The sequence below is a fragment of the Pimephales promelas genome, chromosome 12 (genome assembly GCF_988280905.1).
Source record: "Pimephales promelas chromosome 12, fPimPro1.hap1.1, whole genome shotgun sequence".
In the NCBI taxonomy this organism is placed as follows: domain Eukaryota; kingdom Metazoa; phylum Chordata; class Actinopteri; order Cypriniformes; family Leuciscidae; genus Pimephales; species Pimephales promelas.
Window position 1 is genome coordinate 20,020,940 of NC_142780.1, and position 14,124 is coordinate 20,035,063.

General features: G+C 35.8%; 3 protein-coding genes across 4 annotated transcripts; all 3 read left to right on the forward strand.

The window, feature by feature from the left end:
* Positions 1 to 22: 22 nt before the first annotated feature.
* Positions 23 to 4,343, forward strand: krtcap2 (keratinocyte associated protein 2). Its single transcript, XM_039679789.2, has 5 exons — positions 23 to 181; positions 1,345 to 1,499; positions 1,622 to 1,685; positions 2,173 to 2,239; positions 4,008 to 4,343. Exons 1-5 carry the CDS (start codon positions 178 to 180, stop codon positions 4,123 to 4,125), a joined length of 408 nt encoding a protein of 135 aa, XP_039535723.2. The 5' UTR covers positions 23 to 177; the 3' UTR covers positions 4,126 to 4,343.
* A 2,807-nt stretch (positions 4,344 to 7,150) lies between these two features.
* s100a10b (S100 calcium binding protein A10b) lies at positions 7,151 to 8,775 on the forward strand. 2 transcript variants are annotated; one of them, XM_039679790.2, is made up of 3 exons: positions 7,151 to 7,310; positions 7,848 to 7,997; positions 8,369 to 8,775. In XM_039679790.2, the coding sequence occupies exons 2-3, from the start codon at positions 7,857 to 7,859 to the stop codon at positions 8,537 to 8,539; spliced, it is 312 nt and encodes a 103-aa protein (XP_039535724.1). In that variant the 5' UTR covers positions 7,151 to 7,310; positions 7,848 to 7,856; the 3' UTR covers positions 8,540 to 8,775. The 2 variants fall into 2 exon arrangements, with proteins under 2 accessions (XP_039535724.1, XP_039535725.1); XM_039679791.2 differs by having other exon boundaries at positions 7,173 to 7,310; positions 7,852 to 7,997.
* A 3,270-nt stretch (positions 8,776 to 12,045) lies between these two features.
* Positions 12,046 to 14,123, forward strand: s100w (S100 calcium binding protein W). The gene is made up of 3 exons (XM_039679438.2): positions 12,046 to 12,699; positions 13,246 to 13,388; positions 13,708 to 14,123. The coding sequence occupies exons 2-3, from the start codon at positions 13,248 to 13,250 to the stop codon at positions 13,873 to 13,875; spliced, it is 309 nt and encodes a 102-aa protein (XP_039535372.2). The 5' UTR covers positions 12,046 to 12,699; positions 13,246 to 13,247; the 3' UTR covers positions 13,876 to 14,123.
* The last annotated feature ends 1 nt before the right edge of the window (position 14,124 follows it).

A 14,124-nucleotide genomic window follows, 5' to 3' on the forward strand; every position in this document is an offset into this window, starting at 1 on the left:
AATGTGGCAGTGAATGTGCTGCACTCTTCTGTCCACTAGATGGAGCTGTAGGGTAGTAGTGCAGGGGAATTTACACTTGGCACAGGTTTTAGACGTTAGAAGCGCGTCATCTTTGCTCTGCTGCCCGAGACTGAACAAGAGAATTAAACCTGTCTCTTTACCTTATTGCTGTCCGACATGGGTGAGCTTAGCTTTTACATTAACTATATCAAACGTTGAAATTTGAGCTATTATTTTGCACGCATATGAACATAAAAAGGGACAGATAGTACACGGGTGGGCTAGTTAAAAGTTTTTAGCCTTTAAATGGGAACAAATAGGGAAAAAAAATGGAACTTGCTGCAGTTTCTCATTTAAATCGCTTTGTGAACATGAACAATAAGTTGAATTGGGGTTTCTTTTCGACCCTTTGTGTTTCGAAAAAACCAAAAGAAGAAATGTATACAGTATGAATGGTGTTAGCTCACCGCTAACAATTGCTAAACATATCATACGTTTTCAATTGTTATTGGTATTGTATTATTAGAAAATACTAATAATATTAATAGTAATAATAACTTAATTCAGTGTGCGCTTACTGTTTTTAAAAAAGCAAAACAGTATATGAAAATTGCAGCCTCTCTGATTGTTTCCACACGGAACGTTTTAAAGAGCGTAAGTTACACTGACGTGTCCAAATTCTTGCACATTTACCTGCTTCATAATAGATTCATAGTACGCTTTTCCCTTTACGTTTATGCTTTTTTGCCTTTGTCTGCGTAACTTAACGTTTCTTGTCTGTAAATCAATAGATGACCAAAAGTGTATTTTTCTGATTCTTCCCACGGAACCAAATTAATGGTTCCGTAGTGAACACTAGCCCGTCGCGGAACCAAATAGACTAACGTGAATCTGTCTAGAACTGTTACGCGTACATTTTCTTAATTATTTCTTAATGTATTCAATTCAAATTCGACAGCTTTATTTTAATTATTATAAAGCTTTAAGTAATATTAGTTAATAATTTTCGATATTTTAAAGCCATGAATGATATTGTTTGTTTTGATCAGATTTGGTGCAAAAAGGGGGCTTTGTGTGAGATTATTAATGACAACCTGCATTTTGCATCCCTCTTAAGATAATTTTCTATTGTCTGTTCAGATTTTATTTGAACAGTGTGTTAATTTACTGGATAATGTTTTAATTTTTGTAATAAATGGATTTCGAAATTCTCTCTCTCTCTCTCTCTCTCTCTCTCTCTCTCTCTATCTCTATCTCTATCTATCTATCTATCTATCTATCTATCTATCTATCTATCTCTCCCTCTATCTATCTATCTATCTATCTATCTCTCGCTCCCTCCAGCGGTGAACACAAGTACTTCCCTGGTGTTGTCCAGTCTGCTGTCCGTTCTGGTGTTTGCAGGAATGCAGATGTTCAGTCGGCAGCTGGGCTCTTCAGAGTGGCTGACCATCCTGGGGGGCTTCCTGGGGTCTGTGCTGTTTGTCTGCTCTCTTACAGTATCCTTCTGTTGCTTTGACATGCATACAGTAGTAGTTTGTCTAACCTTGAGGCTTAATATTACGTTTTTGCTCAGTTTGGCTTATCTGTTTTCGGTGTAGTTCTTAACCTGCAATTACAGGCTTTCAATAACCTGGAGAACCTTGTCTTCGGGAAAGGCTTCCAAGCCAAAATCTTCCCAGAGAGTAAGTGAACCTTATTAGTTACCTTATGTTAAATACTGCTATTGTCAGGTGTATCCTCCTCACTTGCAGAAAGTTCAAATGAATGAAGAAACACTTACACTACCATTAAAAATAAAAAGTGGGTTTTTTTTTCAGCAAGGATGCATTAAAATATTTAAAAGTGACAGTAAAGACTTTAAATTACTTAAATGTATATTTCTAAAATATACTTACTAAACTTACAGAACAGTTGTTTTGAAACTGTAATAAAGTTTCACAATATCGCTACTTCTACGATCAAATAAAAAAAATAAATAAAAAAAAACGAAATCACTGCTTACAGCAGTCGGTGTATATTTAACCAGAAGATTTTAATAATGCCATTTTAATAATGTACAATTACATTTTGATAGACAAATGTAATCAGATTGAATTAAAATCTAAATGATTTTAATGAAGATTTAAAATATGCACTTAACTGAAAAATATTTCATCTCTGTTCTCTTAGTTCTCGTGTGCCTGTTCCTCTCTCTGTTTGCGTCTGGTTTGGTGCATCGTGTGTGCGTGACAACGTGGTGAGTTGCTTTTAAAAACGTTTAAATGATTTTGATTTTCTGTCCTTTGGTTTTCTTTTTCTCTTTTGCTGGGTTTATTCCTCATAAATATTAATCATATATTATGATGTTTGATCTGTTGTTTTGGATAATGTTGCACTATGTTCTTGATTATGAAAATTTTCTTGTATTATTATTTTGTGTAATTATGAAATAAGTTTTATATAATTTAATATATATTTATGTAATTATATAATTTTCTTTATATAATTTCTGCATAATTTGAAAATAAGTTCATTGTATAAGTACTTAAAGGGGTGGTTTACTGCTTTTTTTTCTTTGCATTGTGTTTATGGGGTGCAATATCACATGTATTCGTGTGATTGTTTTTTTTTTTTTAAAGTCATAAACATTTTTCATAAACATCACCTTTACTGTAAGCCGCTTTCTCCTCTGTCATTTGAACGACCGGTTTACATCCTGATTCTATGAAACCACTCCCTCAGAAACAGGTAATGGGCTCAGATTGGTTAGTTTGGGCTGGTGTGTTGTGATTGGCTAAACTGCTTAGTGCACGTTGTCCGGAAACTTCACGCCCATTACCTTTACGGGTGAATGTTTCATGTGCTCTGGTCAATGTAAATAATTGTGTCGATACTGCAGTATCAGTTTGAGCCAGAATCGGACCCAGAAAGCGGCGATGAAGAGAGTCAAGCAGAACCTCACCACACACGGCTCTTACAAAACGTTTCTGAATGATACATTTGTTTAACATTTATTATTATTCTATTCTATTCTACTATTATTATAAGAATTTCGATATGTTGTTATTTGAAAATGCTACTGCTGCTTGTTAGCTTTTGAGATACTGTTTTCTCCTGATTTAACAAACAGTTAATATAACTGAATAAATGTTTTTTATCGATTTAATGAACAACCATTTATCTATTCACAAAACATAGTTTACTCAGTGTATCGTTTTATTTAGGTGTAGTCTACATGTGGCAACTGTGTTAAAACTATCCTGTACACTGATAACTGCAGCTGAAGTTTGCTGCGATGACATAGCCTATAACTTTTTGAAATTTATACATGTTTGTCTTACACAAAATAGCATCAAACTAACTGGCTACTATACACAAACAGCGTTGGCATTGGTTAGCACTTAACTGGTTTCTGCAGCTGGAGAATTGAGATGGATAGATTACGCTGCTTCGTCTGGTTTTAAAATGAATCGACAGCGCATTAATGTTAATAGACAAACAGAAAACTGCAATCAAGGCATTTGTCGATCGGAAAGATATCTTTGCCGTCCTTCCTACATGATTCGGCAAAAGTGCAACTTATCAGATGGCTCCGATGGTCGCTAAGAAGATGGGACGAAAAGCCTCTGGTCGTTGTGGTTTCTCCTTTGGTCGCACTCATGGAGGATCAAGTAAAAGAAGCAACACTTGTTATTTTACTTCTAAAATAAGTAAGTTCTGTTGACAACTGTGATATGCAAAGTAGTTGACTTACTGCATTGCTCTGATTGGTTGTCGGTCTACCGACTATCCAGTTGAGTGCAGAGGGTTTTTTTTCCCCTGGTTCGGTTAAGACACGCCTCATAATCAAAGCCCAATGAAGCAGTTTCAGACTCATATTCTCACTAGAATATGAGTATGACGAAGTCAGGCTAAAAATTGTTGACAACCCACTTGAATTTTGTAGGCTACCTGTCAAATTGGTCAAATATACCTCATTCAACACTGTTAATTTGTTCTTTCTTTCTCTGTTCTCTCCAATATAGCCTGATCTTCTCTGTCATCGCACTGTACTACATCAACAAAGTGTCAGCAGCTCTTTACCAGGCAGCACCTGCTCCACCCCCTGCCAAACTCACCAGCAAGGGCAAAAGGAAGAACTGAAGCACTTATGACATCAGCCACCACACCGCTGTATGCTAAAGCTACAAAATCAGATGTGTTTGCCAACAGCAGACTTTTTATCCATTCCATCCACACTGAAAAATAACTAAACACATTGTCATACCAGTCATAGATGTGTGGTTTTTGGTTCTGTTTACAAAATTGTTTTTGTTTAAGGGGTTTGTTATTAAAAGTTGATATAAAAAAAATCAATGGCCCTTCAGAGAGTTACTCTTGTTTTCCTTTTATAGTCGGCACAAAACGAAAATTTACTTTATGCATCTTAATTATCTTATTTTGATGGATTCTTTCATTTAAATGCAAAGGAAGTACTTAAAAATCATACAACGTGATTTTCTGGATTTTTTAGATTCCGTCACTCACCGTTGAAGAGTACCTATGATAAAAATGACCGACTTCTACGTGCTTTGTAAATGGGAAAACCTGCAAAATTGGCAGTGTATCAAATACTTGTTCTCCCGACTAAATGTACCTTTTCCTGTGAAACGGCAGAATTCGCCCAAGTGACGTATGCTGGACTTCACCAGTCATCAAAGTCCACTTAAACCCACCGTTTTCTTAAAATTTGTTGTCAAGCTCACAGTTAGTTCATTCAACAAATGATGGTTCAGACCAAGTCCCCAGCCTAAATTTCACTGTACATCCCAAGTTTCATTATGACTTTAGTGTGAATTTTTGGTTGAAGACAACATGTAAACTGCAGTTTATTTAGAAATAATTATTATTGCATTGAGTTGAGACTCCAAATGACTAACCTGCCAAGTGATTTCAGTGTATGCTAAACAGTGCTGGTTTCCTGCCTAAGGCCTCACAATGCATCCTGGGACTCTCAGCTGAGTCCTGCTACTCAGTCTTGCTACTGCTACTGACCCCGCACAAAAAACTCAGTCATTGTCATTGTATTTATCCTACTCAAACCTCACACGCAGATAAGCTTCAAATTAGCATGGAATTAAAAGAATGCTCTACCACAGTTGACGCTCACACAAATCTTTGTAATGCTTTTCAAATTAAAACCAGATAGTTGCCTTGCTCTGCCAAAATGGTTCTGCCAGGCTATATGAACATAATCATTGATTATTCAGAAGGACAAAAAAAACAAAAACAAGTGGAAGCCCATTTGTTCAGTAACTAGTTTAGTTATTTTCCACATCGGTTTGTCTTTTCTGGATGGACCAATGCTGTAGTTGTGAAAGTTAATGTTTTCTCCCCTTCATGTTGCTTTCGTTATAACATTAATGCATAGATGTTTATCTGTTAGCCCTTTGTGGAAAACAAACTGCCAGTTAGACCACTTAAAAAATGTCATGCCCTAGCTTGAAAGGAATGTAACAAGAGAATTGTAGTGGTAAAAAAAAAATCCAGAGATGTGCAAAGAATTCAACTGTGACAAATACAATCGTGCTTACTAAAAACACCAATGCGTCATCCACCCTTGACCGTTCTCTCTCTTCCCCTTTTCTCATGTCCTATAAAGATTACATTTCATTTCCAAAGTGATATAGCAGTGTCTTGCTGAACACAAAAGATATTTATAAGACTGTGGATAACCACAGTTGATGGACTCCATTGACTTCCATATGGGAAAAAATATTATGGAAGTCAATGGGACTTATCAACTGTTTGGTTGCAGACATCTTCAAAATATCTTCTTTTGTGTTCAGCAGAATAAATAAATTCATACAGGCTTGGAACAATTTAAGGGCGTGTACATGATGACTGAATTTTCTTTTTTGGGTGAACTACCCCTTTAAAGCCACTTCCTGTGTGCTGGGTAGAGACATCCCCTCATGCCTACTGTGCAGATTGAAACAGGCCATGTCTTATCTTTGCCAAAAACAGCAGCCCTTCCCTTAAAAATAATCCCTTGCCAAGCATCCTCTTCTAACATTTTTTTTTCAAAGTGGAGAGTCAGACATGTTGTGTAATGTCAGACGAGTTGCATTGTGAAAGTTTTGAGTCACACATTTGATGAAATGGTTTATAGGAATAAAAAGGGCTGGTCCTCCTTGTGAAAACATATTGACTTACCATTCATTCAACATGCATAGGAATGCATTGACCGTACAGGAGCACATATTAATATACTGTGTGTGTGTATATATATATATATATATATATATATATATATATATATATATATATTCCACTGGAATATGTATCCACTAGTGGCAACTGTTTTCTGCCTAAAAGCAATCTGTCCTTGTGAAAAAGGAGTACACCTTATACTTTTAAAAAGAGTACTGAAATAAAAGGATATACTGAAGTACAAACTCAATGTAATGTTTTTAAACACTTAATTTTTTGTGTTTTTGAACAATAATAATTTAGTGAAAATGTATTATTACATTTATATTTACTTAGTTTAACATAAGAGTGTTTTTTCTTAGCCACTTATAGGACTTGCATACATCTTTATGTAATTTCATAATTCTATTGTCATTTAAATATGATGTACACATATTTAAATAAGTGTACTGACAAGCATTGTGGTATTTACATGGATCTTTAATTACACGTTTGATGAAACAATTTATTTTAAAAAACACAGTTAAAATCATAATTAAGTTTACATATGCTGTAATGTGTTAATCAGCACATCAAACTAAGAATACTTCTTTAAAGCACTACAAAAGATAAAAAAAAAATTGCAACAATAGCAATAGCATTAAAATGCAGTCATGAAAGTCTACTCGCTTTAAGTAGGCCTACATTTAAGTTGCCTTTTGTTTTAATAATGTATCTGCAAGTATGCTACGTTTTAGAATATAAGATTTGAAGTAGGCTACATTATGTATGCACACTTCTATTTCACAAGTGTGGTTTGCTGGTTTAACTGGTTGATGGTCTAACTGGTTTCACGCGTGATTGATTTAAGGTGTGTTTTGTTCCAGCAGAAGTGATTGGATTTTCTCGTTCATAAATTTGTAACAGGAGCACTGTTACATTAGTTTACATTTTCATTCGCGTTTGTACTGTAAACCCGTCAGCGTTTCCAGTCACGTTAAGCCCTAAACAGTTAACATTACAGTTCCCAGTCCCACCCAACCTCACACTCATTCGGGCGGAGCCCCGGTATAAATTCCTCCTCTGCTTGACCAACTCTTGCACAGGACATTCAGTACATTTTTTCATCTTCAGGTGACGCTCTGCCTTTTATCAACGTAAGTACGCAAACTTTTATCATTCTGGAACAAGTTTACATTTAAATAGGCATACTACATCATTGTTTTAGTTATCGACTGAGTACTTTTTGGCATGACTTTCTAAAAGAGTATTGTAAGGTTTCTACTTGTTAAGTGATAGTATAAATGACTTTGAGATACGAATTGCACTTTTTAAATGGTGTGTGTGTGTGTGTGTGTGTGTGTGTGTGTGTGTGTGCACAGATTTGATGTCAGTGTCACTAACTTAATCTAAGCGTTTTTATAGGTAGAATAAAAGTTAACAATAACAGATTAATTCTGAAATACTTTAAACAATTACATCAGGACATAGGCCTTCTTATAATAAATGTCTTTTTAATGCATCTATTTGGCATTACATCTAGTGGGCATTACTCACACTTTGGCTCATTTCCAAATGGAAAAATCCACCTCTGTTTCCCAATCTGCTCAATGGGAGAACAATGTCTGTTTGCATAATATCCAGTTTGATTAAGGGATGAGACAGAAAAACTAACACATTATCTCTCACTGCAGACAGTCAAAATGCCTTCTGACCTGGAGAGAGCAATGGAAACTCTGATCATGGTGTTTCACCGTTATGCCGACACAGAGGGTAGCAAAGCATCCCTGAGTCGCAAAGAGCTCAAACTGCTGATGGAGAAAGAACTGTCTAGCTTTCTGAAGGTACACATTTCCATCTATCACCCAAGACGGGATATCTTTAAACATTGGCCTGGGCCCTGTAATGATTTTATGCTGTGGAAAGATTCTAATGCACAAAAGAACCATGAATGGCTATAAAGAACCTTTAAATTTAACTGTATAGCACGGGCAGGGCCATACTAAGCATGGGGTGGGACCCATTGCAAGGTAGTGGAAGCGCCCCCTGGTCCGTTCCCCTCAAGTGCGGGGACTTGTAGGAGGGCCCTGAGCAAGGAACCTCTGAAATCCATTCCGAATTATTCAGATCTTCTTCATATTTCACTCTTTTTCCATAATCTGTGGAAACCTATGATTCTATTAAATTGCAAACATGTATCTTTTGTTTCTGCTAGACTCAGAAGGACCCTGCTGCCATTGACAAGATTATGAGGGATCTGGACTCTAATGGAGATGGAGAGGTGAATTTTGAAGAGTTCGTGTCTCTTGTGGTGGGCCTCTCCATTGCCTGTGAACAGATCTACCAGCTGCATAAGCAGACTCCTGCTGGTGTCAAAAAGAATTAAATAACCAAACGTGAAGGCAAAAAAAATATGTTAATATGTTTTTCACTTTCAGCCACATACCTTGAAGTTTTTACTACAGTTACACTGTATGTATGTTTTGCAAAAGATTATGTTTTGTCATTTTTGTCCAGTGATATTCAAATGTTTAAGTTTTTATAAGTGTCAGCATCGGGCACAAAATATATTCTCCAAAGTCCTGTAAGTTCGACCATGGAAATAAACACTCATTAATTTTCTGTTCGTGGCTGGATTCCAAAATACTTTGCAAAATTAGAAAGATATCAGATCAGACGTTAATCTGATGAAACTCTTGGAGACATTTTAAAAAGAAAATGCAAAATGCCCTTTATGATTGTTTTAAGGGTGCAGACACATTGGAACTTAAAACATCTCAGATTGAGTTTGAGAGTATCAAATACAATCTTAACATATTTTCCAGAACTAGCTTGAATGAATATTTATATAATAAGGATAATTCTACAGAACGGTTCTATTTTTGTCCTTCATGCAGATTTCCCCACATTTGATTATATATATCAGAATTAAATTCTCTTTACTCAAGCACAATGCTTGTAATATTAAATTACTTGTCAGCTCTGTTATACTTTCTGTGGGCATGATTATGTCCCAACAAACAGCATATTTATTCAACTTGAAATGATAATGCAATATATAGGCTACCTGAAATTATTTTTTAAAAATGTATAGATTTTTTATACGTTTCTGTTTTGAATTCGGTTTTCTTATAGTGAGAGAAGGGCTACAAAACAACCTTCGCTTTACCCAGAAAAAAAACTCTAATAGACACACAAATGGCATGATAGCAACAACATAACACAGAAATGCCAATCCTTAAGAGCAACCCAACTGGGGGAAACATCATTTTCATAAATGGGTCAATTACAGACTTCAACAGTGACTGAATGTTCAAAGAGCAGCCAAATTCACAGACTGCCTTTATTATTTATCCATGTTTCCTTTAAAATTCAAATAAATAATGGGATTCTTATTGTCTGACATAATAATGAGTAATATCACAAAGGTCTCTTCCAATCCACTTACACATACAGTATGATACATAAGTTTGTTACATAAATCAGATCACTGCCCAGGATATAAACATTTAAAATATATAAAGATAAAAGCCTATTTAAACAAACACATTGAATTGCCCTGAAATTAGTTTTTATAACTAAAAAATAAATATGTTTCTGAATGCTTTCTATTTTGAATCGATAATCATCCCTGCCCTCACTTAATCCTCTGTTCACAGATCAGACATTCAGTAAACAACACCAAACACAGATTTAACTTTGAACCACAGGCAAATCAATATTTAATGCAACCCTGTAATCACATTAATTGAATCTTATTTTCCTTGGGTCTTTTATTGTATGATCTGTGGAGCATTATTACTCGGCTGGTTTTTTTTTTTTTTTTTTTTTTTTTTTTTTTTTTTTTTTTACCTCAGTCGACATCATGCAGAGTGTTTGCAAGCTGGTGTTGATTGTAGATAGGCTACATGTACCTGACTTCAGTTTACATAATAATATATACTTTTAGGATTATGATTCAAACCATTTTGGTGGTTTTAAAATGTGTCCCCTCCCTCCTCAGGAACCACCATAGACTGGGAACCACCGATTATAGGCAATGTGTGTGGGCGTGTTTGAAATCCGTGTAAACAGTCTATGGTAAACAGTCGCGTTGCCTTGCAACCAGAATTACTCTTTGCAACCAGAATGACTCTTAAGGGTGTGTCAGTCACATGAGTCATGGGACCCGTGCTAATGCCCCCCCCCCCCCCCCCCCCCCTGATTTGTCTGGACTTAAAATACAAAAATACCTACCTTGGATCTTCAGTTCAACTATCAATATATCAATACAATTACAATTATTATTTCCACTAGTATGCACATAATTTATAATACTTGATATAATACATAAACACTCTAAAAGGACACTTTTTTATTTTATTTTTTTAAAGGGAAACGTGTCTGTCATGTGACCATATTCACAGCAGCGCCATCTTTTCCTTTATTTATGAAAAAAAAAAAAATGAAAGCCAGGCTGTGTAAGGGATAGACGTAACTTCAGTGAGTTGTACTGGTATTGTGTTTTTGGCGTGTTTTGTTGGCGAATCACAGCATTATCTATACTAGATAAATTCAGTATACAAAAAAAAAAAACAGACAAGCCTATTAGCTGCTAGCTGTTTAAAATTATAAGTGACATCGGAGCTTTATACAGCTTCTTACAGCGGATGCCACAACACGGTAAACACGGAAAGCCTCACTTCATGTGACGCAGCTCAGTTTAGTTACAGTTTAGGATGATGATGATCACTAGATGTCAGCAGTATTCCACACTTCAGTTCTTCCATCATCTGGCTCTTCCTTCCTCTTCTCTCATAGCCTACTTTTATATTTCTGTCTCGTAGAAAAGTAACTCAACAATTATTTTTTCCCCCTCCACATATAAGATCAAACATGTCTGTAGTATTAAATTTAGACCGCTGTTTTGCTGAATGTCTGTGATGGATTATTTTAGAACTGACATAAACACTTGTGTTCCAACATTTTTATTTTGGAATGGTGACACCAATGATTATATTTGCTATTTATTTTATTTTATTTTTTTACTTTATAAGGCCCCTGGGCAATAGTCTAATTTTTGGAGACACAATGTTAAGACGTGTTACAGTGTTACACATTTTAGTAGATACTACTGAGTAATTCAACTTAAAGGGGTTTGTTTAAGTTATGTATGTTATTCAGGTATGCGTAATGCAATTTACTACTATTACAGTAAGTACTTGTAACACCGTTATGCACTTAAACACGGTCACTAGACCTAGTTTTTCAGTAGAGCTCATGATCTCCCGAGTCTTCATGGATATGGCACCTATACATAGGCTATGGCTCCTATAATGCTCTTTTTGTGTGTGCATATTTGCTTAGGTGTGGTTGTTCATTAAAACACCTGAGGTTAGACTTACCTTACAATCTAGAAGAACCTGCACTGAACAAAAGATAGCCTAATTAAATAGAGCACAGTTAAAAGCACACACCCTTATTTTTAATAGTCCACAGCCTAAAGGGTTTTCTCAGAGGTTAGAGGTAGACTTCAGTGGAATTTACATTCACCGACATTACTTTGCTGTTAGTATTACCATCTTGGTTATGTTTTGCAAATATATAAAAAAAAGATTCTGTGATGATCAATAATAGAAGATGATAAAAATGTTTGGTTATTTAGGGTGTGGCTGTTTATCTGGCTGTTTACTTCTTCGGTCTCCAAGAAGTAGCTTATATTACGACACTGGATGATGAGTCAGTGTCTTTGTATGTCATGTAGAAAAAGCTTAAGGGAAATACTGAAAAATCATGTTGCTCCACTTCAACAGAGCATAAAGATGAGCAGGCATTGTCTAGTAGGCCCTATGGTTTTGTGCATCATTGCATGCATTATTGTCTGCAGATGGCTTCATTATTGTTAGCGTTTGTGTGTACTGCGGATAAAGTATTTATGTATAGTCTCCTTTAAAAATGACCATTTTGCAAACATCAGGCATTCTTTGATGTCTGAAGGCTAGATTTAGAGAGGATAAGTGTTTCACTGTTTACTGCAAATATGAAGCTTCGTTTGAAGCTTGTGATTCAAGCCTCCACAAAAATATAGCCAACAACGTCATAGCTACACAATGAGTCTTTCAGCTTTTCCCTAAATGTTGAAGATGAGATATTATTAAACAGTTAGTTCAGGCTTCGACAGTTTTCTACGTGGAAGGAAGTACAATGGGCAACACCCAGTCGAACGCGAAAGAGTCACTCATGTCCTACTGTGACTCAGATTCCCCATACAGTCTGACTTGGGAAATACCCAAAACAATGTTTTTGTTTTGTTTTACTATGATCAAATTGCATAACCATAGTAAAACACAGCAGGATGTCATATTTGAATCTAAAAATTGGAACAGATTACTGTATTATTTTACAGACTCACCAGACTGCATAGGGTGTGAATCCTTCATAGCCCAAGAATGAATCATTTCTCCCGCTGTGTGTGTGCTGTGGAGAGTAAAATCTGTGCTTTAAAAGCAGCAGACGATTTACTCCAACAAAACATCTCCATAACTTCTCTGGAACCACAACACTGAGGTAAGTGCAAGGAAATAAGAAGAGAAAGAGAAAAAGAAAGTGCACAAATAAAGAAATACAGATTTTAAAAACAGACTAGAGAAATTTACAGCAAAATATGATGGATGAAAAAAAATGTAATGCATGACTATTTTTTTTTTTTTTTACTCGAGTCTTATTTAAAGGGATGTCTCATTAAAGTTTTGTCATTATTCACTCACCATCATGTCATGTAGAACACGGAAAAGTATATATTTGAAGTGTCAATAATTTTTGTCCGTACATTTAAAGTCAGTTGGGTCCAAAATAAAGCATCATTGGAACCCACTGACTGTTATTGTACTGGGGAAAAAAAACATACAACATCTAATTGCATTCAGACTCTTTGTATTTTAACAGTGCATTGCATTCCTGAGTTACAGACCATCATTTTGTGGATACATCTTGCAGCAAATATAAATGTGTTGTTTGTTTTGCATTGGCCATATACCTTATTTATGGTGACTTAGGATGATAATTGAGCATGAAGAGGTTATAACTGTCACTTCATGAATCTCTTTCTTATAGACATGTCTGAGCTGGAGAAAGCAATCATGGCCATAGTGGAGATGTTTGAGGTTTATGCAGGTACAGATGAGAAGAAGTCCCAGCTCAGTAAGGCTGAACTCGGACAGCTCATTAAAGCCCAACTGACCAGTCCTGAATTTAAGGTTCGAATGAGATGCATGAAGTTTTTGAGAAAAATAGTCATTGGTTGGGAGAAGTAATACACCCCCAACATGTTGCAACAAATCTATTGCATAATGTTGTGCAATGGCTCAAGCCATATTATGGCAACTTTGCATGAGAAGTGTTTACCCAAACAAGTCGTAACACGCATGATGGAATCTCAAAAATATTCATGCTCTTCATTCCTTTGCTAACATACTTTTTAATATCTCATGCACTGCTACCCTTCATCATTTTTTTTGGAGCTATGAGTGGTAAGTAATAACTGGACTGACATTCCTCCCTCTATGTCTGTCTCAGGATAAAGTGGATCCAGAGAATATTAAGGAGGTGATGGAAGAACTGGATAAGAACCATGATGGAGAAGTGAACTTCCGTGAATTCAGTCAGTGTATTTCTGGTCTAGCCAGGGCCTACTATATGAAGAAGCACGGCAAGGAAACGGGCAGAGGGGGTCAGGATAAGTGAACACACATTTCTCACATGCCCAAAGTAAAAAATCTCCCAAAGTACCTCTCAGTGTCCCACACTGTATGTTTTCATGTTGTCAACAATTTGATATGACGTTAGACAGTATAGCACAATAAAAAAAAAAATGGTGTTATGACAGAATTGTGCAAAATGCTGATCCTCTCTTGTATTTACTTATAGACATTTAGCAAAAGTGTAATTTGTAGTTCTGTTGACACTAATAAAACCCTCTTGTGTACTCATAAG

Bases quoted from the DNA above. Each gene is read 5' to 3' on its own strand.
- krtcap2 (XM_039679789.2), top strand. The intron at 1,500-1,621 runs GTATCCTTCTGT...CTGCAATTACAG, and splicing joins TGTTTGTCTGCTCTCTTACA to GCTTTCAATAACCTGGAGAA. The intron at 2,240-4,007 runs GTGAGTTGCTTT...TCTCCAATATAG, and splicing joins CGTGTGTGCGTGACAACGTG to CCTGATCTTCTCTGTCATCG.
- s100a10b (XM_039679790.2), top strand. From the start codon at position 7,857: ATGCCTTCTGACCTGGAGAGAGCAATGGAAACTCTGATCATGGTGTTT. The intron at 7,998-8,368 runs GTACACATTTCC...TGTTTCTGCTAG, and splicing joins AACTGTCTAGCTTTCTGAAG to ACTCAGAAGGACCCTGCTGC.
- s100w (XM_039679438.2), top strand. From the start codon at position 13,248: ATGTCTGAGCTGGAGAAAGCAATCATGGCCATAGTGGAGATGTTTGAG. The intron at 13,389-13,707 runs GTTCGAATGAGA...TGTCTGTCTCAG, and splicing joins TGACCAGTCCTGAATTTAAG to GATAAAGTGGATCCAGAGAA.